General features: G+C 43.3%; 1 protein-coding gene across 1 annotated transcript; it reads left to right on the top strand.

Moving 5' to 3' along the window:
- The first annotated feature begins 1,425 nt into the window (after window positions 1-1,425).
- LAP3 (leucine aminopeptidase 3) lies at window positions 1,426-25,829 on the top strand. Its single transcript, XM_043438560.1, has 13 exons — window positions 1,426-1,628; window positions 4,004-4,119; window positions 5,450-5,504; window positions 5,966-6,071; window positions 7,324-7,483; window positions 8,888-9,052; window positions 11,870-12,028; window positions 16,361-16,485; window positions 17,629-17,717; window positions 18,565-18,667; window positions 22,873-22,952; window positions 24,720-24,829; window positions 25,272-25,829. The coding sequence occupies exons 1-13, from the start codon at window positions 1,527-1,529 to the stop codon at window positions 25,459-25,461; spliced, it is 1,560 nt and encodes a 519-aa protein (XP_043294495.1). The 5' UTR covers window positions 1,426-1,526; the 3' UTR covers window positions 25,462-25,829.
- Window positions 25,830-27,086: the final 1,257 nt, after the last annotated feature.

Below are 27,086 nucleotides of genomic sequence, written 5' to 3'. Positions count from 1 at the left end.
CAGCGTTTCTCATGACGTACTCTGCATATAAGTTAAATAAGCAGGGTGACAGTATACAGCCTTGACGTACTCCTTTTCCTATTTGGAACCAGTCTGCTGTTCCATGTCCAGGTGCATCCCAAAGTGGCCAATAATATTGTTCAGTAACGACAAAAATTATTTGAGGCCTGTGACATTTGTTCTCCCTCATTCTATCAGGCATGTGAAAACGCAAACAGTATCGTAAGGGCCAAGCAAAAAAGAAAGTAAGTGAGGCTATGCCAGGAAACAAATTCTCTCTGGTAGGAACAGCAAACAAAACGAAGGGGACAGAATTTGCTGAAATGGGATAGACACAAATGTAACTTACGGCTCTGCAGCAACCATCACCTCTGAAGCTCACAGAACCCTCCTCCCCAATCACACAGAAAGCTCAGGAGCAGCTCTTAGCAAATTTATGGCTGTGGAAACTGCACCTTGAGTTTACCGGAACAAGAAAACAGCTATAAGGTGAATACAAAATTTCTCATTTAAATGAACATAGGTGAATTTTCCGAGTTTGTGATGCAACTCTTTAACTATCTAAAGGAAGTGAAAGTCAAAGAGGACCTACTATGCCCAACTTGTCCAACCTTTTCAAAAACAGTCAGTCAAATCTCTGTTGTGTCCGGCCCTTGTACAGTAAAATACACATTCTCTCCTTCTGGCGCTGAGGCCAGGACTTTACTCACTTCTAGTTAATGGACCCCGCCCACCTTGCGCCAGAGGTAAAAAGATCCAGCTAAAATTGGGTTCGGACACTGGTGTAAGAGTAAGGATATTTTTTTGTATCCCTCTTTGTGCTTCATCGTGTTCTCCTAGTTCCATTCAACCATATTTTATTCATACAATAAAAAATGTAAGACTTCTTTTAAAAACATATATTAAAATACTGAGCGCTTTTCGCAAAGCTTCTTTTTTCAAAAAACAGTATTTGGGCTAACTGCCTTACAATGTTGAACCCTTGGACCAGATGGAAGTTCAGAAAAAAAGTTCAAAAAAAGCAAAATAATAAAAATAACTCAGCAGGAAGGCCCTCACTACGCAGTTTCGATTCTGCTCTAAAGCTACGTGTAACCTTTCTCCTCGGTGCCCCGCCTCCATCCCCGCCTCCATCCCCGCCTCCTGCAGTACAGCACAACCGCGACTCCGCCCCTCTCTTGCGCGCTCCCCCAAGAGCGCCGCCTCTTCGCCTCAGTCCGCAAGCGCCCGCTTCCGTCTCGCTTCTATCTCAGCACCACCCAGTCTACCCGGCCCGCCCCGCCCCTTGGGCGCACGCGTACTCGTCCGGGTCCGAGTCCGTCCGCTGGCGCGTTGGCCCTCACCCGACAGCCCCGCCCACTGACGCCCTCCCGCCGCGCCCCTGGCTTACGCACGCCACGCCCCTTGGCACCTGCCCCTCCCCTAGGAGCGCAGGCCGTCCCCCAAAGCCCGGCTTCTAGCCGCGCGCCCGCCTTCCCGGCGCCACGTGCTCGGTGGAGGGCGGTACGGGGGGCCGAGCCGAAAAGATGTTCTTGCTGCCTCTTCCGGCTGCCGCGCGAGTCGCCGTCCGGCATCTGAGCGTGAAGCGTTTGTGGGCACCCGGTCCAGCCGCCGCAGACATGACGAAGGTGAGAGGCCGTGGCTCGCCCCGGGGCCGCCGCGAGAGTCCTGCCCACGGGCGACCGGGACTTCGGGGCGGGGCGAGGCCGCGGTGTCCCGGGCCTCTGAACCAAGTCGCAGACATCGGCTAAAGAGAAAAGTACCTTGCTTTTGCCGAGCTCGGCTTTGGCAGCCGGCTGCGCGGGGCTGCAGGCCCCCCCCCCACCCCCCAGTATTCTCCTAGACTCGTGCGGAGGATGCTGTCTTCCTTCTCTTGCTTGAAAGTGCTAGGATCCTAACTCTGAGCGCGAGAGATTGATAGCCATAGATAGATAGCTACCGTTACCTGAGCTCCACCGTGCCCTTATTTTGCTATTTTGTTCAGTCCTCCCACCCGGGGAACGACGGCCCCAGGATTGTTCCCACCTTAGCTAGGAGGATGCCCAAGTATTGGTGAGGTGGAATGTCCTAGAGTCGGATAGTCACTGGCCCCGGGTTCCATACCAGGACCTCCCTCCTCTGCTGAAGTTGAAGGCCAGGAAAACACAGGTCCTCCGGGAGTAAACTACCTGGAAGGGTTTCTAGAGAAAACTAATGTCTCCCTAGGGAAAAGGGCTTTGCAGGGAGAGCCATCTGTTCGTGAGATTAAAAGAAGCGTCCTGCAGAAGAAACCCCTCTTCCACGTAATTGAGCTCCAAAACATTGTGAAGGTCACTAAAATTTGGTCGTGGGGGGATCTGGAAAGGGGGAACGGCTCGGTGGAGGGAGCACACGCGTGGGAGTCAGGCTTGAGGGCCAGCAGGACTGTCCCTGGCTAGGAGTATTCTGGATGGGGCTTGAGCTCAGGGTGGCCCAGGGACCAGAGGTCTGTCCCTTGTTCTTTCCAGTACTTTGGAAATACATCCTGCTCAGGTAACATCTGTGTTCTGTCTGATCAGTTCCCTACTTGGTTCACTGGAACCCCAGGCAGTGGGCAACCTTAGGAAACTTAGAATCTGGGAAGGTTACCAATGCAGAGGAAGCCTTTTTTTTTTTTTTAAGTAGAAAAGACAAGACATGATTTTGTCTAAGTACCAGTGTGATTTTGTAGAAAGCACAGAGGTCATTGAGGGAAGGCATCTGGATTCTTGCCCAGTTCTGTTGCCCCCAGGCTAGTATGTCAGACCAGGTTTCGGTTTCCTTACTGTTCTTTCCACCTTACAGAGGTACCCTAAGTCAGAGCACATTTTTAAAGTCATAAATTGCTATGCAGACGTAAGCAGGGATTCCTAGGTTTACTTCCTTGTTTCAGGTCTTTGGAGCCTGGGGCTCAAGGAGATAAAAGGATAAGCCACTTTTAAGTGCTGACAGAATGCTGTGTGTCCCTGTCCCTCCCAGTGAAGGTGCATCCTTTTCCTCTCTTCCAGACTGTGAGTTGGCCAGAGAACTTGTTAGTATCAGCAAGTGCAGCCCTTGGCTTTATCGAGATGGTATCCTGAATATTTTTGCATTTGAAGGTTGTAAGGGAGGGAAAACTTCTACTCACCTAGATTCTAGGGCTGAGCCTAAGAATGAAATGGACCTAAAACAGATTATATTAACAAGAGAAAGGCATACAATTTATACTTCATATTTTTATGTGTCCTGTGTTCTAAAGGGAGAAGACCCATAGAAGCCTATAAGGCCCCGAAGCTTATATACCTTTTAAAACAGAGAATGAGAAATTGTGGGAATGTGATTAGGCAAAGGAGCCTAGGGGCAGTCAGTTGAGAAACAGGGACTAGGAAATATGTGGGGGAAACTAAGGGAGGATGAGGGTTATTTTAGTAGGTTTGTTTGTACAGGTCCATTTTGGTATTGACTCCCAAATCTTATCATCAGTCTCTGATGATAAGGATGTTCTCTTGCTGGTACAAGGAAAGAAACTTTCTCATGGGAAATTTTATGACCAGCTTTTGGATAGAAAGGGGGAGAGATCAGAGAGCTGTTCCTGCATCTGCTGTTTCTTAGCTGCCTGCACCTCAAGTAATCAATATGCCAGACTGGCATATTTTAGGGTGGCATGTTCTAATCCCTTCCAGTTCTGACTTGGTTACAAAAGGGAATTGTTTTCTTAAAGTACCTTTCTACTCTTCTTTATTGGAAAGTGAAGGAAAAGCCCTCTGTGTTGTGAAAGCTCTTGAGAGGGACCATTAAGACCAGGACAGATAGTAATTTGGCTCTTGTATTGGCAGGAGTTTGTAACATATAGGCAGGATATGAGTATAGTTGGCTGCCCAGCACCTGCTGTTTTTTTGGCCTTGTTCTTTTGTCCTTGAGGAGGACATTTCGGTTGAAATGATTAGCTTTTTCTGAATTTGGGATCCCTTGAGTCCCTCTCTGGGATCTACTCAACTTATATACACCTTTTTTCTCTTTTTCTCAGGGCCTTGTTTTAGGAATCTATAGCAAAGAAAAAGAAGAAAATGAGCCTCAGTTTACAAGTGCAGGAGAGAATTTTAATAAATTGGTGTCTGGGAAGCTGAGAGAAATTTTGAACATGTACGTATTCATCTTTGGATTTCAGTTTTTCAAATGCCTGAAAGTGAAAGAGAAAGTCTTTTCTGTGCTGGTGGAGGAAAATGCACGGAAATACACTGGCCAGGATGTTCTTGGTGGAAGTGAAAGTAAGTGTCTGTGGATTGCATATTGGTACTTTATGGCCCATTGTCGGGTGAGTTCACAGTTCTGGGAAATCAGGCTGCTTCAACCAAATCACCAGGGTGTTGCGAGAGGCTAACCCAGAAGGATCTGCAAAGTACCAGATTTCCTCAGCCTGCCCTCCTGGCTTCAGTTCATTTCTCCCCACCCCACCTCCCACCTGCTTCCTATCAATCTCTTTGCCTCTTTAACTCCTCTTCACTTGGGGGGAATAGTCTGTTCTGGGCTAGATCAGATAGCCTCAGGAGGCTGCATCAAAAGCTTTGAATTTCAAGGGCTTCTCAGATCTTAAAGGACACATGAGTCGCCTGGGGCTGTAGTTAGAATGCACATTCCAGTTCAGTAAATCTAGTGGGGACCTGAGATTCTAACCACTCTTGGATTAGTCAGGGAATGGGGAAGGTAGGAAAAGATTTGCATTTCAAGTCCTTCTCAGCTATGGGCTGCAATTTAACAAAAACAGTTGTCAACACAGGCTACTGCAACTGCATATTATTTGAATTACAGATAACCTATTAGTATCTGATAGATGTAGCCTAATAATTAGAATAATTGTCTAACTATTGGATGACAGAAGTTGCATCCCCTGTCAATTACCAATCCTTTACCCTTCGACAACTCCCTGAAATGCTTTGATTAATTCATTAATCCAAAAGCTAACCTGTACAAATACAGAACAGCCTGGCCTTCCTGACTGCATGGTACCAGGGCATCCAGTTCTCAGGCTATAATTGTGTATTGCCAGCTGCTTTGTTTGGAAATTGCCTCGTATCCCATCTGTAGATAAATCACAAAAATCCTCCAAGCTAAACACAGTGCAGTCAAGTCAGCCACTTAGGTTGGTGTCTTACATCTTTTATTAGATTTAAAATTGAGGTCAGCCTCCATCCAGTGCTCAGTCTTCTCTGCATTACCCACCCATGGCACTGCTTTCTATCATTGTTTTAAAACAAGTGTATTAAATCTAATCTGGAAGTTTTTGAGCTAGAATTAAAAGTGCTGCATCTGAGAAATCGGAGAGAGTTCTGAGAGAGTTCTGCTTTTGATAACATAAGTAGCAAATTTGCAGAATCATCAGACCACTGTAATAATACAGTTGGTTTATGTCACTTCTCAAAAGAGGACAGAGCAAACTATAATTTTTAACACAACTATTTCTTTTTTGTTTCAGATCTGGACCACCCCTGAAGGCAGGCAAAACCCGAACCTTTTATGGTCTACATGAGGTATGAGATGAAGATAAGGTTTATTTGACAAACCCTCAGTGACCACCTATATGTGCCAAGTACTTTGGCTGTACCATTATACAGAAAATTGTGTGTGGGATTATGAATTAGTTTTATCCCAGTATTAAGCCACAAGCATTAGTTAAATTGTAAAGAGGCAAATTGCTGTCGAAAAGTATTGCATCTCATATTCCTCAATCTATAGGCTTTCTTGGTTCAGTAGCCCTGTCTTACAGAAGCAGACATTTGCAGGATTATCCTCACTCAGCCTTTCCAACACACAGTTATAAAATTTTACCAAGATGTCAGGGCTTAAAAAAAATTAAAACAACCAAATTTCTTGGTGAGTTTTGTCCTGTGTGTAGGTTAAGGTTGTTGTGTGAAAGGTCATATACCATTTCCTGCTAGAAATGGATGCTTTAAAGATTAAAGTGGCTGACTTTTTGTATTTTTTGGAACAGGACTTCCCCAGTGTGGTGGTGGTGGGCCTCGGCAAAAAGACGGCTGGAGTTGATGAACAGGAGAACTGGCATGAAGGCAAAGAAAACATCAGAGTCGCTGTTGCAGGTTCTTTAACTTTTGAAGTTGACTATTGATAAAGATTCCTAAGGGTCACTCTGCAAGATTATCAATCTTTGTTCTTTTTGTCCTCTTACCATCATTGTCCTTCCCACATTCATACAAGTAACTCTCAACAAACACTCAGTTTTCCTTACCCAGCATGCTTGGCCTTACTTTAGATATAGAAGGTTAGGTTATGGAATTTCTTTTTTATATTTCTTTAGCTTGTGTCTGTTGGAGAAGGAAATGGCAACCCACTCCAGTGTTCTTGCCTGGAGAATCCCAGGGACGGCAGAGCCTGGTGGGCTGCTGTCTGTGGGGTCACACAGAGTTGGACACGACTGAAGCGACTTAGCAGCGGTGGCAGCAGCTTGTTTCTGGGGTTTTAGTACCATTTGTTCCCTCTTGCAGTATTGGCCCTAGAACTCTTTTTTGCCAGAAAGTCCTGGTGGGTAGATTGTTTTTTTCTTTTTTTGTAATGTATCCGTGGTGTTACCCCAGTTCTAAATCACATGGAGTCATAACTATTTACACATCAGAGAAAATGGAGGCAAAGTACAAGGTGCTTATTTATCACTAGTTACCAGAGGTGTATGCCTGTCCCAGTTTGTCACATGGACAGTTTGAAAAGTTGGAGTAGGTGCCTTTGGGTCCTGTCAGGGCTGAGTGGCAGGATGAGGCCTTCATCGAGGAGACTGTGGTTAAAGATGCTTTGAACACCATTGCTGAGGTGGGGATTGTTAGCTGGATTGTGGTGTGACCCCACATATATCACATGTGCTTGTTAAATTGACTTTCAAAGTTCATGGTCGGTGATTATTTCATAACTTTTATTTGAGAGATTTTGCTGACCTGATCTTAATAAATGCTGTGTTAATAAAGGACTTTGCTCAGTTCCTTGGGTATAATTTCAGAGTCATCACTGCTCTTTCATTTTTAATCTGGCAAGCTTCTAGTGACTGGGACGCTTCCTCAGGGAACCCTAGTGTTTCAGAAGTGGTACTGGTAACAGCGGTCCCTTCCTTGTGAGTGAGACCAATCGTGTTACCCATCATTCTGTCCCCACTGCCATGTGAGGCGTGTGCGTGTCCTCACTGTACAGAAAGGGAAGAAGTGAAAGCTCAGAAAGACCAATGTCAGGGCTGGGATTTGAACCCAATCTTGATATTTTCTCAGGCCCCCACCGTAAGTCTCTGCCTTCTGCCCTCTGAGGGGTCCCTGACTGACTCTGGTTTTCTGGTTCCTCTGCCCTGTGAAGCGGGGTGCAGACAGATTCAGGATCTGGAGATCCCGTCCGTGGAGGTGGACCCCTGCGGAGATGCCCAGGCGGCTGCGGAAGGAGCGGTGCTCGGGCTCTATGAGTATGATGACCTGAAGCAGAAAAGGAAGGTGGTGGTGTCGGCCAAGCTCCATGGAAGGTGATGGCACGAAACGAGGACCAGGTCCACTCCCTGTGTGCTGATGGCACGGCCTCCTGGACACGAGCTGCCTGCCTTTCAGCGTCCGGCACTGCCTCATGGCTTGTCTGTGGCTCTCTCCTGGCCCGAATTGGGTTAGGAGTATGATGACTCTGCCTCTGTGCTGCTCCTGGCTGCTCCTGTGTGTGTTTCCTTATGACTTTCTAGATGATCCCTTCTCCCTGCTTGCTGGTTCCTAGGAAACTATTCCTGGTTGGCCCCCTGAGGAGGAATAGAACAAGATGACAGAAGGGTCCCAGAAGGTTTTGATGCAGATCATTTCCATCTACCTAGCACCTGTGGGCTCTGTGCTCAAGGCCAGAGATAAGCAGATGCAGGGATCCGGTCCCTGCCCTCTTAGTCTAGTGGGGAGAATCAGCTTTGGGCACATTTTTGGAGCACCACTTATACTCCAGCCCTGTTCTGGGTTCAGGAGCAGACAGCGTGAGACCCTCAGGAGACGTGGTGGGGGACAACGGGGGTCTTGTTGGCACCTGTGATGTAGTGGGTGAAAATGAGGGCCATGTGACCCATCAGCCTGGCTTTGAAGCTGGCTCTCACTTCCTGGTTGGGTGACCTCAATGAGGTGACAGAAATCATTTTCCTTTCGGTTGAGTAGAGTTGTGAATCAGATCTCATGGGACTTTTATGATCAAAAGGCAAAACCCATCAAGTGTATGGCACACGGTGAGCTCAAAAAAACAGTGAGTGTTTTTTTGTCCGTCCCCATACCACATGTGTTAATTCCTTGGTGCACAAGAAGAGCCAGGGTCCTGGAAAGTTGGCTCATGTCCTTTGTTTTCTGAAGCCAACCCTGATTTCTGGCAGGTCAGAGTTCAGGGTCCTGAGCCAGGCAGGGAGAAGGCAGGAAGCTGGCAATTCTCCAGCAGGACTCAGCAGGTAGACCCTGTTCTGCAGCCCCTCAGGCCTTTCTGCGAACACATCTGCTGTCAGATTGGGGGGCAGATATAGGGCTTCAGAGGCCCATCAGGCCAACCCCTTTTTCATACAGAAGAGGATTCTAGGTCTTCTCTTGCTTCGCTCAATGGGGGTCATGTTTTTTTGACTTTTATTTTTGTTTTTGGCCATGCCACGAAGCAGGCAGGGTCTTAGTTCCCTGACCAGGGATCAAACCTGCACCCCTTGCAGTGGAGACTCATAGTCTCAACCTCTGGACCCACCAGGGAAGTCTCTCCAGCTCTTTGTAAACCATAACAGCTGCCTCCCTGGTTCAGATTACAAAGAATAAATTTGGGTCCCTCTGTCCATCACTTTTCGCTTGTCTTCAGTAAGAGACCCCCTTGCCGGGCTGTGGTCAGTGTCTGGAGAGGCTGTCTGACGGTGACCTTTGCTTTCTTCTGCCAGTGAGGACCAGGAGGCCTGGCAGAGGGGCGTCCTCTTTGCTTCTGGGCAGAACCTGGCGCGCCGCTTGATGGAGACACCTGCCAACGAGATGACGCCAACCAAATTTGCTGAAGTTGTTGAGGAGAATCTCAAAAGCGCTAGTAGTAAAACAGACGTCCTCATCAGGTAATTCAGGATTATACCATAGACTCATATGATGCTAGAGCCAGATGGAGCTTCAGAGATCCTGAAATCCAGCTCTCTCACCATTCAGAGAATTAACTTGAGACTAGAGAGGTAAAGTGACCCTCTGGCATCCACACACAACTAAGGGTAAGGGTTCAGTTTGAGATTTATTTCTGTCATATCTCGCCTTGCTTTTGACAGTGTTGTGACTTCACACTGCATTTTGTATGTGTTTTGTAGCAGCTTTACTGAAATATAATTCATATAACATGGAATTCACTCATGTAAAATATACAATTAAGTAATTTCTAGTATATTTACAGAGTTGTGCTGCTGTCACCACAATCAATTTTAGAATATTTTCATTACCCTGTAAAAGGAATCTTGTACCCACTCCTCATTTCCCTTTTCCCCAGCCGTCAGTTCATAGACATTTGGGTTGTTTATACTTTTTGGATGGACTTCCCTGGTGGCCCAGGCAGTAAAGAATCTGCCTGCAACGAGGGAGACCTGGGTTTGATCCCTGGGTTGGGAAGATCCCCTGGGGGAGGGCCTGGCAACCCATTCCAGTATTTTTGCCTGGAGAATCCCCATGGACAGAGGAGCCTGGTGGGCTACAGTCCATGGGGTTGCAAAAGAGTTGAGTGAGTAAGCATAGCACATACTTTTTGGACTGCAAATAATGCTGCTGTGAGCATTTGTGTACAAGGTTTTGTGTGGACAAGTGTTTTCATATCTGTTGGGCATGTACCTAGGAATTGAAGTATTGGATCGAATGGTAACTCTATTACTTTTTTGAGAAGTGTACATATTGTATTTTGTTTTGGTGAGTTCTTTCTGTCTTTTCTCTTTTTTAACATAAGTGAATAACATAGCATACCCTCCTCGGCATGGAATGAGAATCTCCTGGTAGATTCCCTTAGCTAGATCAGATAACAGAGCTGGTGTTCCCTGGCTGTCCTGAGATTTGTTGTTAGCAGCCTTGCTGTTGAACCTAAAAGGCTGCACCTCTAGGCTTTCTGCCCTCCTTGGGAACTCCCCCTAATCTTAAGCAAACCAAGTCTGAGGATTTGGGGATTTATAATGAAAGTAACTCGACAGATATTTGCTTCACCTAAAGAATCCTTTACTATCAAAGTTGCTAATCAAGGGTGCTTCCATTTAAAACGATTCTTCACTATTTAATTGTGATTAGAATTCACATTTTTTCAGGGAAACTCCTGTGATCTAGATAAAGAAAATGTGCCGTCTATAGAAAATGCAGTATTGGAGCTTGATAAAATTTCTGGGATGGTTGCTGTGTATTCTGTGGCAATGTTTAGTCTCTAAAAAGGTGTCTTGGTGAAGACTGTTCCTTGTTTTATTTAAGGAGACACCAGAGCTACATTTTGTCAGCAGATCGTGGCCGTGTGGCCACATGTCTTAGTAACGGCACCTCCTGTATGCCTGGACCTTGGCAAACAAAGATGGGTGGTGGTGGTTCTTGTCCTCCGACAACTGAGGGCTTTGCAGGAAGGAATAGGAAGGGAAATGGTATGGGGGTGCTGCAGGAGCAGAGAGCCGGGGAGAATTGTGGAAGGATTGAAAAGGTTTGCCAGCAAAAATGGTGCCTAAGCAGTCAGGGAGGTGAACGGACAGAGAGCAGGGCAGAAGCACGTTATGCAGTGGCCTTGGGAAACCACAGGGCTTGAGGTGGAGCAAAGGGAACTCAGCCAGAGGTGGGGCAGGTCAGGTGGGCAGAATGTGACCTATTAAATTGAGGCAGCTGCATCAAACTCACTCTAGCACTGCTGCTGCTGCTGCTAAGTCGCTTCGGTCATATCCGACCCTGTGCGACCCCATAGACAGCAGCCCACCAGGCTCCCCCGTCCCTGGGATTCTCCAGGCAAGAACACTGGAGTGGGTTGCCATTTCCTTCTCCAGTGCATGAAAGTGAAAAGTGAAAGTGAAGTCACTCGGTCGTGTCTGACTCTTCGGGACCCCATGGACTGTAGCTTACCAGGCTCCTCGATCCATGGGATTTTCCAGCAAAAATACTGGAGTGGGGTGCCATTGCCTTCTCTGCACTCTAGCGTTAGGTGGGTGTAAACCAAAGAAGTACAGACTGTACTTCCAGAAGGGCAAGACTTTAATAAAACATCAGATACTAGGTTTGTGATTAAAAATGCCCACATTGTACAGCCTCGCTTCTTTTGAAGTGAGTTTCTTTGAATTGTATACCTTCCTTTTTTGTATTCTTTTCCCTCTGAAGTTGGGTGGTCGTTCTCTCTCTGATGAAGTCCTAGTTTAATAGTTTCAACAAATTTCATTCACCTGCTTAGCTCCTCTGGCTAGGCAGGTGCCAGAGGAGCATTCCTTGAATAATGTTGTTTCTGGTCTGTCTGTAGGAGGGTAGAAGTCTTCCCTTGGCCTAATTACTGTGGCCAGAAATCAATACAAAGCTCTTTTGTGCCCCTAGCCTTCGACTATGCACGGTTACCTGACATCATATTACATACTGTACATGAATTCTTTTATAATTCTACGGGTAATCTTTTGATGGAGGTGTCTTTTCTACAGCTAATCTTTTGAAGGAGGTGTCGTTAATCTTATTTTGTAGATGAGGAAACAGATTCAGAATCAAGTGACTGACTCAGGAATATACAGAAAGCAGATAGGAGGTGATAATTGAAGCATTAACATGTATATATTTTCAGAACTTAACATGTATATATTTTAAGAGCTTGTGTGTTATATTGTTTTTTACACACAGATGACTTTATTCTGTTATTGAAATAGAACAATGTGTATTTATATTTTTCCTTTCCTGCCGTATAGACCCAAGTCTTGGATTGAGGAACAGGAAATGGGATCATTTCTAAGTGTGGCCAAAGGGTCCGAAGAGCCTCCAGTCTTCCTGGAAATTCACTACAAAGGCAGTCCCAATGCAAGTGAACCTCCCTTGGTGTTTGTTGGGAAGGGGATTACCTTTGACAGGTACGTACTTGTTGTATCTGTGCTTTGTATTTTGGTGAATACTTTGCATGCAGGTGTATTATTTGCTGTGTAATTTGCTTCAGAAGTATGGTGTTTGGTCATATCTTATGTGTTACTTTAAATGTATTAGGTCACCACTTATAAAATGCCTACTGTGTATCAGAGGCTGTATTAGGGCATTTTACATATATTAGCCTTGATCTTATCCCTAGGAGCTAGGCGTTGTGGACGTTCTGCAGGTGAGGCAGTCATGACTCAGGTTAAATAATTTTTTTGAAAGCTCCATAACTAATAGAGTCAGAAATCAAACTTAGCAGTGTGTTTAAAATGCCTTCAAATATTTCCACCATACACTTTGATTCTCCTATGGGCATGTTAAGATTTCCAGCTGGATAAGCTGAGGCAGCTATGTAGATTATGCTGTCTTCCCTTTGCTTACTTCAGCTCACATTTTTTGCTAACCAGTCTAGCTTTCATTAATCTCCTTAAACCAGTGTTCCCCAACCTTTTTGGCACCAAGGACCAGTTTCATGGAAGACACAGATTAGGGGGCTGGAGGGTAGGGGATGGTTTTGGGATAATTCAAGCACATTACATTTATTGAGTATTATATCAGCTCCACCTCAGCTGAGGTTGGGGATCCCTGCCTTAAGCCATAAGTGTTCCTTAGAAATGGAAGCTCACTCTGGCTATTTCAACCAGGGAGAAACTGAGTTGGAAAAGATGGTCTGAGTCAGTATTTCCCATGGAAAGCATTTGCTACTGATTACTGGCTTCTAGGATGCTAATTAAATGTGAGAAAGTAACTTTTCTCACATTTCAAGAAAGTAATCTTGAAAAAGATTACTTGATTAAAAGTCTAGGTTAGATAAAACAAATTAAGTTCTTTATTTTGTTTGAACTATAGTACTTCTTGGGGATACAGAATACAGCATTTTCTAAATCTTTTTTGTTTTTAATTGAAATATAATTAACATCTAAATTTCCTTTTGAAGAGCACTTGTATCTCAGCAAATCATGGTTCATAGAAACTGCTTTGGAAAATGCTGCTAGAGATCTATGAAATTTTGATGTCCCCTAGTAAGTTTTTGTACCCTTTCAAGAACTCCATCTGAAATGTGAATGAATCCTGCCCTTACAAGAGTGTTTCTAGGTACTGTGATGCCTCTGTCCTGGGCAGATCTGACCGCCAGAGTGGTCTTCTTTACACTAGCAGACTGCGGTGCCTCCTGTGTTTTCCTTTCAGTGGTTCACTTTCTCTTATTTAAAGCATTAAAAAAAAAAAAAGCATTGGTCTCCAAATGATCTTCATTATGTGGCCCATCAGTAAAAGATTTGAGCTCATACCATTGAAAAATATGCATATTTATTTATATCATATGCATATACTGTTGTATTGAAGTGTGTTTTGTATAACACCACAGCAGAGAATTCCCTGGTGGTGGGAACTCCACCAGGTGGTGGGAATTCCAGTGGTTAGAACTCAGAGCTTTCACTGCTGGGACCCAGGTTCAGCCCCTGGTCAGGGAACTAAGATCCCACAAGCCCCATGGCACAGCCAAAAATAAAAATAAATAAAACATTACAGTAAATAAAAATTAAGAGAGTGAAAGTTGTTCTTAAATGTCTTGCTAATTGTGACGGTTTTATACTATCATGGGGTAATGTCAATGCAAAACTTTTATACTCAGGGTGAAGTTGTTTGTTCGTTTAAATCTGTATTTCAACTTTTTGTTACGGGGATATTTAGCAAGGACATTTGACCAGGTCTTTTTGGTTTAGGGAAGCTTCCTAGAAGGAGTGACACTTTTAGCTTAAGATGTGAAGGATAAGGGAGTTAGTTCTGTGGGGAATAAGTCAGGAACAGAGCCAGGTGAAGGCTGCAGATGGGAAGAAAGAGGGGAAATTCCTAGTTCTGAAAAAACGGCCAGAGCGGCCACAACAGTGCATGACTGGGGCAAGGGTCAAGGCATAGCTGGACAGGTTGGCAGAAACTGGGTTGTTCTGGACCTCATTAGATTTTGGACTTTGAACAGTTGGAAGTAAGTGAAGGGTGTCTAGTGGAGGGAAAGAATGACATTAGTGTTCAGTACAGTGAGCTTAACAAATGTGCGCACTCCTGTAACAACCACCTCTATCATGAAAATAAAACATTTCCTCAATGCCCCAAAAACTCCCTTGGGAATTTTGGAGAGTGTCTTTTGCGCTCATCCCCTTTCTCACCCCCACCTCAGATGACTGGTCATCTTTCTGTTATTGTAGGTTACTTTTGCCTCTTCCAGAAATTCATCTACATGGACTCTTTTAATAAAAAGTCTAGCCTCTTTCTCAGCGTATTATCTTTGAGATTTAACCATGTTGTTGGTCATATTCCGTTGTAGGGAAATACCAGCATTTGTTGATCTAATCGTTGTTGAGGGAAATTTGAGTTGTCCCAGTTTTGAGTTATTAATTATAGAAGCCAGCATCATCTGTATGCCTTTGTGTGGATACATGTTTATCTTCCTCTTAGTTAAATACCTAGGAGAGGAGGGCTGAGTTGTATAATAACTACATGTTTAACTTCACAAGAAACTGCCAAACTTTTTCCAAGGTGGTTATACCATTTTGCATTCCCATCACCAGTGTACAAGGTTCTAGTTGCTCCCCATTCTCCCCAGTACTTCATGGTGTCTGTCTTTTTAGCTCTAGTCACTCAGGGAGTGTGTAGTAGTATTTCTTTGAGGTTTACTTTGCATTTCTCTAACTAATGATGTTTAGCATTTTTAACATGTGCTTATTAGCCATCGGTACATCTTCTTTAGTGAAGTATCTCTTCAAGCCTTTTGCCCTTGGCAAAACACTTATAGGAGTGTTTGTCTTACTGAGTTATATGTTTTTTAAAAATATATTCCAGATATATATCCTTTAAAGTGGTGTCTTTTTAAGACCAGTTTTTATTTGCAGTGAGGTATAGTCAGCAGTTTTTAATTTTATAGTTTATCCTTTTTTCTGCCTGTTTAAGAAATTACCTATGCCAAGTCTTTGTGTTCCAAGGTTTTAGGTTTTAAGGCTGTGATCTATCTTGAATTTTTGTATATACTTCTTAAAAAGCATTTGAGGTTCTTCTGCTTATCTTTTTTTTTTCCCATCTATTTGTAAACATTTCATAGTTGTATGGGTAACGAAGTGAAGGGGTAAGACTGCTATGGATATATAGGAGCTAGGCAAACATCTGAATGATCGATGGTGGTAGCCTCAGCTAGGATGGATGTAGGAGAAAAGAAATGGATGGATTGGAGGGGAATCTAAAAAGTAAGCAAAGATAACTGGTGGTTATTTGGAACGATAGTCCTCTATGTAAGAGTGGCACCCCCTGAGTGGAAGCAGCCTAAAAATAGAAGGACCAGTGTGCTCCCCTTGCCCCCATGGGGTTATCTCTGGACTTCTCGGACCAGGAATGTTCTTTTCTTATTCTCAGCCAATGGATAATCTTTAATTCTAGGTATGTAAATGACAACCATCTCACTATCAAGTGCTTTGGAGGTGAGTGAGAATTAGGGCCTGATTTCTAAGGTGAGCTGATGTCAGAGCAAGGAGTTGATTCTCTCTCACCAGGGCAAGTCAGCAGCAGAATCCAGTTAGAGTTCAAAGTTGGAGCCCCTGCCTCCTTGCCCAGCCTATGAAGCAAGTTGCACTGAGTTCTTGTAAACCGGAAGCAGAGAAGTCACTTGTTAGTTCCAGAAGTCTGCTGGGGCAGTGGCCTGGGTTTCTTGTGGATTGAAACCTTTCCCCGCCCTTGTGTTTGGGCACTGTCTCAAGGCTTTGGGCTAGTGTCTTCCTTGTGCCTGTGGGTTGTATTTTGCTATCTGCAAGATCTGGTGTACCTTGGGACTGTCAGAACGAGTTTTCCCTTGTCTTCCTAGGAGTTGAAAGGGGATCCTCCCAGTCTTCTGTGAACTGGTCCCCAACAGCTTGTGACCTTCAGGTTCAATAAGTTGATCAATTCATAAAATTTGCTGAAAAGACAAATCTACATGAGTGTTCAGAGCTCAGACAGGATGTAACCAGCATTGACTGTATGATGTAGTAATGTTTCCAGTGGCAATGCTAACATTTCATTCAGACAGAAATAAAATGAACCAAGATACACCCCACCCCCCGCACTTCTGGAATTATTTTGTGTCTTTTATAAAAGCCACAATATTATCTTTTTAAATGGTGAAATCATTCAGATTCTCAATTTGGAAATTTCTTAGTGCTTGTATGTGGTAGTTCACCCCACACTTTTTAAGAGACTGCTTCTAGCCCCCTCGTTGGCTCTTAACATGGTATATTGTCCTTTCCCCGCAGTGGTGGCATCTCCATCAAGGCAGCTGCAAACATGGACCTCATGAGGGCCGACATGGGAGGAGCTGCCACTATCTGTTCAGCCATCGTGTCTGCTGCCAAGCTCGACCTGCCCATCAACATCGTAGGTGCGTGGGCGGCTGTCTTGGAGAGCTTCTAGAATCCAGTCAGGTGGTAGAATGGAGACAACAAACATGGTTTCCTTTAATCTGAAAAGATCAAGAAATGATTTTTAAATGGTTTTCATCAGGCAGAAGCTCTTTGTTTAGCTAAGTGCTGTCTTAACTGGCAGAGTTAAATGTATTCTGCATTATGGGCAGTAACTAGAATTGATTGTTTTACTTCTGCAAAATGTGGTTAGCAGTCAGGGGCACATAATGTCAAGTTTGCAGTTTACTCCAACGGAAAATGCCCGATAAGTAGGGTAGTGATTATCTCATACAGTTGCAGCTGATTAAACGCCTTGACATGCAGAAAAAGCGCTTGGGACGGAAAAAATCCTCCGTTTGCAGCAGCGATTTTTGTAGTGCAGGATGCCAGACACAATGCTGGAGGTTTGTCATGTGTCAGAGGGGGGCCTGGAGGTTGGGAGTAAGATTGAATTGGCTTGCCCAGTGTCACCTCCATTGCACAAGTAAGTAGGACTGTGGTCCAGGTCTGTCTGACAAGTGAGTTACAGACATGAGGATACATCATCCCTGCATACTTCTGCTTGTATTTCCTAAGAACAGAGACATTCTGTGTAATGATAATACCATTGTCATTCCCAGGGATTGATACAGTAACCAAATTCAAACTGCGCAGTTGTCCAGAAAATGTTAGTTTTATGTGTGTGTCTGTATACACAAGCATTTATTTCTATTTGGTTTTGAAATTTGGAGCCACTCAAGAATCACCCCTTGCATATAGTCATCATGTCCATTTAATTTTCTTTACCCCAGAACCTATTCCCACCCCACCCTCTTTTTTGCCCCTTTCTTGGAAGTTTTTAAAGGTTCAAGCTTATCTTGTGATGTTCTGTGATTTGGATTTCTTTGGTTATTTCTTCATGATAGAATTAGACTTCTTTGGAAAGAGTGATGCGTGCTTCCTGTCACTGGTTCATATAATGCCACTTGGTTCACTGGTGATGCTAAACTCAAATACTTAAGTGATGTCTGTGACTGGCATCTGTTGAGGGTCCACTGTGACCTCGGTCCCATGGGTGGCATATTTGGACATAGCACACTCCATGTTCCTTCATGTAGTCTTTTTTTTTTTTTTAAAAACAGGTTTGGCTCCTCTTTGTGAAAATATGCCCAGTGGGAAGGCCAACAAGCCTGGGGATGTTGTTAGAGCCAGGAACGGGAAGACCATACAGGTTTGTAGGTGGAAGACACAGCCTCTGAGTTCTGCTATTCCTTGCCTTGAATGGGTGCAGAGTGCGGGCCCCGCTTAGGGAAGGGAAGTACCTTTATTATGAGTAGCTTTCCGTGCAGTCAAAGGTATTTCTTTATGGGAATTTTAAGATTGTTTTCCCTACCTTACTGTTACTCCTACTTTCTGTATGCTATACACACAGCTTATGAATTTGCAGCCAGCCCTGCAGAGCAGGGCAGAGTGGGAAAAGTACAGGCTGTTTTCTGGATACACCTCTGATGTGGTAACTTCTTCCATCTAGCAAAGTGTTTGAGAGGAAAACAGGTCCTGCATCATGGGCACTGCATCTGGGGATGTGGCAGCAAGTCCTCCGCTGGGCACATGCCTACATACACTGCGCATAACGACTAAGCCTATTTAAAAGAAGAAATATATCTAATATAGCTGAAGTTGCTGCAGTTGTAAGAGTTCTCCGGTCTGGAGATCCAGGCTGCTGCTTTAGTGTATCTTTCTTCAACTCTTTCACCTTTTTGTTTTTGAAAATCTTAACATTTTCCCCACTCCTGTTATAAACTTAATGGTAATGTGAACTAGACACTTCTCTTTATTTCAGCCTCCAAAGTCATCGGCATTTGGTCATCAGCTCTGATACAGGGATTATTAAATTATATTTGCTCTTCAGGGTAAATATATTCCTATTTTAATGGTAGTATATTTTTTATAATTGATGAAAACATCACAGCAGCCTTTTTGTACTTTTAAATTGAACACTGCTCTGAGTGTCTAGATTTTGTCTTCATTGTTTGTATCATCTTATCCTTTTAGTCTTTTGACCTTCCTCTTTGCAGGTGGATAACACTGATGCCGAGGGGAGACTCATCCTGGCCGACGCGCTCTGCTACGCTCACACTTTTAACCCAAAGCTCATCATTAATGCCGCCACCCTGACAGGTCAGACAGTGTGCTTTTTCCTGCTTTTGTTTGAAGAAAGTCTCATTTGTTGCCATCGAGTGCACACATTGTACTCAGGGCATTATTTTGCTGAAATCTGGCGAGCTCCATTTGTGTTCAAAGATCTTTCACCAAAAGAATTATACTGCAGTTGTAAACTGCTTTGAATCTTAGGTTTGTGGTTTCAAAACATCCCAGGCTATACTTTAAAAAAAAGAAATAACAAGTGGATGAGGTCAGCCCATCCAGTGACAGCTAAAAATGATGCAAAGCAATGTTTTCTGTTATGGTTGCCATTTGATACTGCTCAGAAAAGATTAGTGATAAATTCCCAAATCAGTAGTTGCTTTTATTAATCATGATGGGCTACCCAAGTAACTCAGTGGTAAAGAATCACCTGCCAAAGCAGGAGACTCAGGTTCTGTCCCTGGGTCAGGAAGATCCACTGGAGAAGGAAATGGTAACCCACTCCAGTATTGCCTGGGAAATGCCATGGACCAAGGAACCTGGCAGGCTACAGTCCATGAGGTGTAGAAGATGTATCTGATCCCCCTGAGTGTTTTCTGGACTTTTGTATTTGAGTTTATACAGAAATAAAAACACTGGGGTGAGGGCTGGGAGTGGCAGGGTCATGTCTCAGAGACGGAGCCATGTAATGTGTCTGTTGTGTGAAGCATGTCGAGTTAAGGCCAACACGGGGGTGGCTCCCAGATGTGCTGCTTCCTAGTCTACCAGCCTTGGGCTGGTTCCCTGACACCTTCAAACATCAGTACATCTGTTTACCTCGGGACAAGTCTCTTTACCTCGCAGAGTTTTGAAGATTGGGAGGAGTTTCTGAAAAGCCTCTTTTAATACAGTGCTGGCATGCGACAGGCTAGACCACCAGCTCTGTGGGGTAGTAATAAATGCTTAAAGGGATGACAGTGGTCATTACCTTATTGCAAAAGCTCAATGTTCATAATCTTTTATCCAACAGTTCACTTTAGGGATTCATTGTGTCTCTAGCTCTTTTAAGATTAAAATTCAGATCATTTTCCTCTTTTAATTCTTCTGGTCATGTGAGCCTTTAACAGAAAATCAGTTCATGTTTCTTTTTTATGTGATTCTAACAATAGTCCATAGATTCATCTGCTAGACTCCTTTTTTCTAAGCTGGTGTTATAGTATTTTTATGGTCTTTTGTCTCTGTTCAGTTTAGCAAACACTTTAAGCTGAACAGCGGAGGTTCTAGGGCTGGTGTTTGAGGTGCAATGCTGAGGTGGGCGGTAGGACTCCCTTTCTGTAAATGAGGAGTCACAGTGCCTCCCCACCGCCCCCCATCCTTTTTTTTTTTCCCCCCCAAACTTCGAGGTATGAGAGGGTTTGAAAGTTGGATCTAGCTAACTAAGGGCAGCCTGATAGGTGAGTCTTCAGGTCACCCCAGCCGTTGTCCTCACTGAAGGCTCTTGATGATTTGCTTTAGTTCCCCAAATACTGACTGAGCCCCTTTTGAGTTCCAGGAGCTGGGACTCAAAGGGGAGGATGAGAATGTTTCCAACCAGAGTTCCTAGCAGGAAAAAGAACATATAAGTTTTTAGAGGGAGAAGACCTCATTTTAAAATTTGTGCTGCCTCTTAAGAGCATGTGACTTTGATAGTGTCTAAGTGGTCTCATCTGTAAAAGTGGTATAATAGCACCTCTTTGGCAGGGGCAGGGGGAGTTGCCTGTGAAAATTAAATGAGATGATACAGGTGGTTGTGCCTGGCTTGGCACACACTGGACTGATGTTATTGACCTTTAAAGAGCAGGCCTATAGCAGACTATAGGAGCAGTGACTGCTCAATGGGTGCCTTTCAGTCATGGTACCTCTCGTTTTCTTAATGTCTGTGCTCGGGATGGAATGAGAGTGGTAACTTCAGCACCTTCCTTGGAGCTGTGATGCTTCTTCCATACTCTGAGAAATTCTGGTAACACGGATGAGTTAGTGTTTAATACAGCTTCAATAGGCACTTTTGAAGTATGCCCCCACTTTTGAAGTATGCCCCCAATAATGGTACTTCTGAAATTGGTGTGGTACTAGTTCTGTAATTGTGTAGAAAATAATTATTTTCTGAAATATGTAATGAAATCATCTCTAGAGCCATGATCCCTGTTGGATCACATTAAATATTTATGTCTCCCATTTTCTCTTCCTTTAAGAGAGGATGTCACATCACATTCTTGTTTGTGGCCAGTGCTTATCTTCTCTCTGAGAAATTCAAACACTGATGCAAGGTACTTGCGTGGTTGATAGGAATGTTTTAAGGACAAGTGAATAAGTATGGACGAGGCCACTAACTAGAAAAGTAAAGCATTCATGAGTGTGATATGTAGCTGAAGATGTATCCCACCCAGCCGTCTAGACAGACTATAGGCAGTGAGTAACCAGCACCCGCCCTAGTATCTGGGATATAGTAGGTGTAATGAATAGTTGTTGACTCAGTTGGCCCCTATTTAATTCCTGTGAATGGCTGGGAATATGGAGGTGGGACGTAGAGGTGAGGCCCGCATCCCTTGGGCAGTGGCAGTCAGTGGGTCATCACACTGACCAGCACAGAGGAGCCTAGTTAAAAGGAGTTCTTGAGAGCCTGTGTATCTGGGAATTTGACTGGTACAGGAAGTCAGGCACTGTGAGAAGTGCTGCTTGAGCTGGAATCTGAAGGAGGAGGCATCACCAGGTGGAGCAAGGAAGGAAGAGCATCCCTCAGAAGGCACCCCTCAAGGTTGGAGTGTGGGGCAGTGATGAACAGGACAGAGGAACAGAGTGTGGTGGGTCAAGACACTCGGGACCCATGTGCTGGTAGGCACCAGTCCCCGCTGGCCTTGGCGTGTTGCGGGATTTAGTCTGGAGCCAAGTGCAGCAGGAGGCGATGAGTGGGGACTGTGAGATAGTTGGCGCTGTGAAAGGGTCCTTGGCCAACACTGTGCCAGCCACAAGGGAGAGGGACCGAGGAAAGGTTGGCAGGCCAGGTGGGCTGGTGAGCGGTGTGTGGTTATTGACTCTAGATGTGTAAGTGTGTGTGTTAAGAATGAGTGTGTGTGACTTCATTATTATCTGTTGGGTCTAGGAGTGCAGGTGAGACAAGTGTGCCCACGACTTGATAATCATTGATGATGATTAATGGGTACTTGTATGTCCATTATATTATTCTCTTTGCTTTGTGTATGTTTGAAGTTTTTGACTATGTTTTTTTTTTTTCCCCTTAACTATTACCATAGTCCAGTGGTAGATGATGGTGGTAGCCATGGTGAAGGGAAATGGATAGGTTTGAGAGATTATTGGGAGGTAGAGTAACAAAAGCCCAAGGAACAAATGACCTGAACAGAGTTGCCCAAATGTCATGCAGCATCACGGGCTTTTACATATGGGTCACTGTTGTTTGCACAGTGACCCATATGTATTATGTCTAAAAATACAATATACATATCTTAATTCAAAAATACTTTATTGCTGAAAAATGCTAATTAACCATCTTTTAAACCTTCTGTGAGTCACAGTGGTAACATCAAAGAACACTGATCACAGATCACAGTAACAAATAAATGAAAAAGTTCCAAATATTGCAAGAATCACCAAAATGTGACAGAGACACAAAGTGAACAATGCTTTAGGAAAATGGCTCTGAAAGGCTTACTTGACATAGGATCGCCACAAACCTTCAACGTGTGAAAAATGCAGTATCTTCAAATTGCAGTAAAACAAAGTGTAATAAAATGAGGTAGGCCTGTACCTCTACCCAGTAGACTTATAAAATCATTAAGAATACTTCTAATGAATTTGTTTATAAAAGAAGAATAAACATTTAAAGCATAAGAGGAAGAACATGTACTGGACATGTCCAGTGTGGTCTTAGTTATGGGTTTTGTTTTTTGTTTTCTTTTTAGTTTAGAAAATTTGGAAAGAAATATAAAAATATATAATGGTTATCCCTGGGATGAGATCATTGGTGATATTTGATGTTTGCTTTTTTGCATTTTCCTTAATAATTGAAGGTGAATTCTAACTTGAGAAACTAAAAAGCTATTAAATATATATGGTAAGGATTTCCCAACCTCATCTTTTTTGAAAATGAGGGAGACATTAAAGTAGGGTTAAAGGCTAAAGTTTTGGCCTGCACAGCGGTGGAGAAGCCCATCTTGCCAGAAGAGACTGGATGCTGGCCTGAAGGGTTCACCTGTGTCTTGCAGGTGCCATGGACATAGCTTTGGGATCTGGAGCCACTGGGGTCTTTACCAACTCTTCTTGGCTGTGGAACAAACTGTTTGAGGTAAGAATAACACAGAAACACCTAAATTATGGAGGTGATTTCATTCCTTTAGCCTTAGAATGCTGTATTTCTTCAACCCTGAGTTATAGGGATTTTTATGTTGTAGACTTGTCTTTGAAATGATTCCATAAACTTGATTCAGTGTGCTTTTCTATAAATATTTAAAAATGATAAATTTTTAAATGATGCCACATTCCTTCTCAGAATGAAGTGAAAATGACTTTAAAATATCCCTGATGTAGAAAAGCGTATGAGGACAGCTTTGTGAAAGAAGGAATGGCCTTTAAATGAGCACATGTCATGAGTCAAATAGCAGAGGATGTAAATCGGGCTTGCTCAGGCTCCTTAGCGGACAGTGAGGGGGACAATTTCTGCTGCTGTGCCCTGCACCTCCTCCCAGCCCTGTCACAGCAGCCTCTTCCAAATAGCCGTTTCCCATCAGCACCGCCCCCATGCTCTCACTGCCATCAGCTTTCCCCAGTGACACCACTGTTAGCCTCCCTTAGCTTGTCCAGAGGCAGCGTGTACCCCTGGCCTCTTGGTGACACCCTGCTCTTGGCTTCCACAGTAGTCTTCTCTTCTGGTTTCCTCTCTTGATGACTCCGGTTTCAGCCTCCTTGGCCAGCTTTTCCTTGTCTCCCCCTTTGGTTGACTTGAGTCCTGGACCTCATGCTCTTATTCTGCACAGTGTTCACCGGGAATCCCGTCTATTCCCATGGCTTCAGCTGGCACCTCTCTGGCTTCTGTCTATCCTGAGCCCCAGACCCTGCCCATCCACCTGGCTATGAAACAGCTCCATCTGGCACCTCATTCTTTCAACAAGTAATTAATGGGAGCTTACTGTGTACCAGCAGGGACAAATACAAAATGTTCCTGAATACATTCTTGATGTGGTTTAAGGTCCTAAACTTCTCTTCCACTCTAAACTGCTTCCCTTTTACTTCTGTCATCTCGCCATTTGTGAAGCCCCTCTCTACCGTCTCCAGCCTCTGGGAGAAACTCAGCCCTGTTGTCTCCTTCCAGGTAGTATGTGGGGCTTCTCCCCTCCTCTGTACCAGGCACACAACTGTCCCTCTCTATCATGAACAAAGAAATAACAGTCAGCAGTTTATACAGCCTACACCCTCTCTTCCCAGAGGTAGTCACTTTCAACCCTTGATAGATTCTTCTGTTAGTTATTCTTCTGGAGTCTCAAAGTAGCAGCTTACGTTGCTACTTCCTGACTTTTCACTTTTGGCTCTTACCATTGACCACAGTATATCAAAACAACCTTTACCCATTTCTCCTACTAGCCTGTCGGCCCTTTGATGACTCAGATATTAAGTATCTTTAGATCCCCAACCCCTGTTGGTATTTAGCAGTTCAGTAGATGAAGGATGGGTGAATGAGTGTGTTAATGATGACATGAATTAATGAGGTCACCTTATCTTAGTATCTGGCCTTCAGCAGTTTAGTTCTAGGCACACCAAGGCCACAAACATCATGAAGACTAGTTCACCCTAATCAATCCAGCAAAGCCTGTCTGCACTACAGGATACCAGCTTATTCATTTAAACTGAGACCCATAATATTAGTTTGATAATTTCAGCAAATGCCCTACAAATTTGTAGGACTGTTCTACAGCATTCCTTGGCTTCTTTTATAATTCTTAAGCTTTTTAATTAATTAAAATAATTCTGGAATCTGTTGTATTTGTCCTGTTTTAGAGTAACAGGTCAGAACCTGCTTCATCTATTCTGCCAACTATCATACCTATTTGTTCTCTAGGCCAGCATTGAAACGGGTGACCGTGTCTGGAGGATGCCTCTCTTTGAACATTACACAAGACAGGTTATAGATTGCCAACTTGCTGATGTTAATAACATTGGAAAATACAGGTATGTAAAATAAGCTATAAAAGTACATTTTTATAATTATTGTTTGCCAAAATGAACATTTTCAGTTTTAATCTCCTTCACAAACGTTTAGGTATCCAGTTTCTTTTCAGTGTAGTGCTCATAAGCACTAATTTCTGTCTTTTATTTTCAAGGTGTGTCCCAACTGGTTCTCAGTTTTTGCATTTTCAAATCTAAAGGTCATTTTAAGCAAATGGTAAGGGAAGGAGATGGACAATATGGTCATTACCACAGGAAAAAGAATTTATGCTTAAAGCTGTGTCTAAAGATAGGTATCGATTTCTGGGTTAACTTCTTTAAAGGTCTCATTGGCTTGACTTTGCTCTCTAGTCATAGAAGCCACTTAGCAAGAATGGAGGATCTTAATAGAACATTCAGTGTACATTTAATGGGGTTAGATGTTGACTTTTGTCTTTCTTTTCAGATCTGCAGGAGCATGTACAGCTGCAGCATTCCTGAAAGAATTTGTGACTCATCCTAAGTGGGCACATTTAGACATAGCAGGTGTGATGACCAACAAAGATGAGGTTCCTTATCTTCGCAAAGGCATGGCTGGGAGGCCCACCAGGACCCTGATCGAATTCCTGTTTCGGTTCAGTCAAGACAGTGCTTAGTTCAGATGCTCTAAAATGCCTTCATTCTGTCTTAAATGGGCAGTGGAACTTCAGAATACTTTTGAATGAATAGATAAAAATCTTTTAAGGGAAACAAAAGATGGTATTAAAAACAGAACGAAATGAAATTTGTATGCCTTGATTTTTCATTTTATGCAGAGATTTATAAAGGTAAAGCTAGTATCTTACTTGGCAAAGATTTTTAAGATAGTCTATAAAATGATTTTTAAAAGCTATCTAATCACTTTTCAGAGTATATGTTTTTAATTGAGAAGCAAAATTGTATTTCAGATTTATGATGCTGAGAATATGAACAAACTAAAAGTTGCTGTGCAATTGTCAGAAACAATAAATCCAACTTTTGGTGCTCCCTGGTGTGGCTCTCATATTCACTTTCACTACTATAAAACCCAGTGATGCTATTAATATAATTTATCTCTTCTGGCTGTGTTACATGAACTAAGTAATTAAAGTGGGATATGGTGAAAAATGTATTTTCTCAATGTTACTAACTTTGGGGCACTTAGTGATGAATTTGTGAGGCAGGTACCATTATCCCCACATTACAGATGAGGAAAATGAGACACAAGAGAGGGTTAGTAGCATGCCAGTGATGTCACCAAGCTAGTAAGTGGGACAGCAGAAATTAAGCCCAGACAGTCTGCCTCCAGGGCTGGCATTCTTAATTGTTTCACTGTAATGCTTGTTTTCACTTCTGGGACTTGAATGGATGTGGAATTTATTTGAAATAACTGAAATAAGAGGGCCATAAGAGAGACTGTCAATGGGTAAACTACTTCCACCATCTGGAACTTCAACCGATCAAAGTTCCATTTGTGCAGATTTAGAAGAAAGCTCTCTTTTCTACATTTGTATTGAGTGAATCAAGTTATCCAAAAATAGTATCTTTTTTTATTTTGACTTTGAAAATGTTTGAGATATTTTTTAATTGGAGTCATTTTGAGTATTTTAAAAACTTGATATGTAAATGGGTGGTAGTTGGTTATTCAGTCAGAATTTGCTCAAATTCATGTCTGTTGAGTCAGTGATGCCATCCAACCATCTCATCCTCTGTTATGCCTCATCTGCCCTCAATCTTCCCCTGCATCAGGGTCTCTTCTAATGAGTTCACTCTTCGCATCAGGTGGCCAAGTATTGGAGCTTCAGCATCAGTCCTTCCAGTGAATAATCAGGGATAATTTCCTTTAGGATTGACTGGTTTGATCTTGCTGTCCAAGGGAGCAGCACAGTTCAAACTGTGAAGCATCAATGCTTCAATGCTCTGCCTTCTTTATATTATGTACATGGGTATAATGTGGCTAAACTGGCTTATAGAAAGGGGTATGCATATCATATCCATGTTAATAAATAACATGAATTTAAATTTGATTAAAATTAGGAATAGTGTGTAAACAGGTTTCTCTGGGCATTCATGTCCAGAAGCTACTTCAGCAGGAAACATGGAAATGATGAGGGGGAACTACTGGCTTGTGAAAAGAAAAACATTTAGCTTTCTTCTATGTGATTCAGAAGGCCAAGTCGGGATTTGATAGAAGCCTATAGAAGGCTTTTTATAAATAAAAATATAAATAAAAAAAATAGAATTTTTGTTAATAAAACTTTCT

This window comes from Cervus canadensis, chromosome 19 (assembly GCF_019320065.1).
Source record: "Cervus canadensis isolate Bull #8, Minnesota chromosome 19, ASM1932006v1, whole genome shotgun sequence".
In the NCBI taxonomy this organism is placed as follows: domain Eukaryota; kingdom Metazoa; phylum Chordata; class Mammalia; order Artiodactyla; family Cervidae; genus Cervus; species Cervus canadensis.
This window is presented reverse-complemented; position numbering and strand designations above follow the sequence as displayed.

Bases quoted from the DNA above. Each gene is read 5' to 3' on its own strand.
- LAP3 (XM_043438560.1), top strand. From the start codon at position 1,527: ATGTTCTTGCTGCCTCTTCCGGCTGCCGCGCGAGTCGCCGTCCGGCAT. The intron at 6,072-7,323 runs GTTCTTTAACTT...TGCCCTGTGAAG, and splicing joins CATCAGAGTCGCTGTTGCAG to CGGGGTGCAGACAGATTCAG. The intron at 12,029-16,360 runs GTACGTACTTGT...CTTTCCCCGCAG, and splicing joins AAGGGGATTACCTTTGACAG to TGGTGGCATCTCCATCAAGG.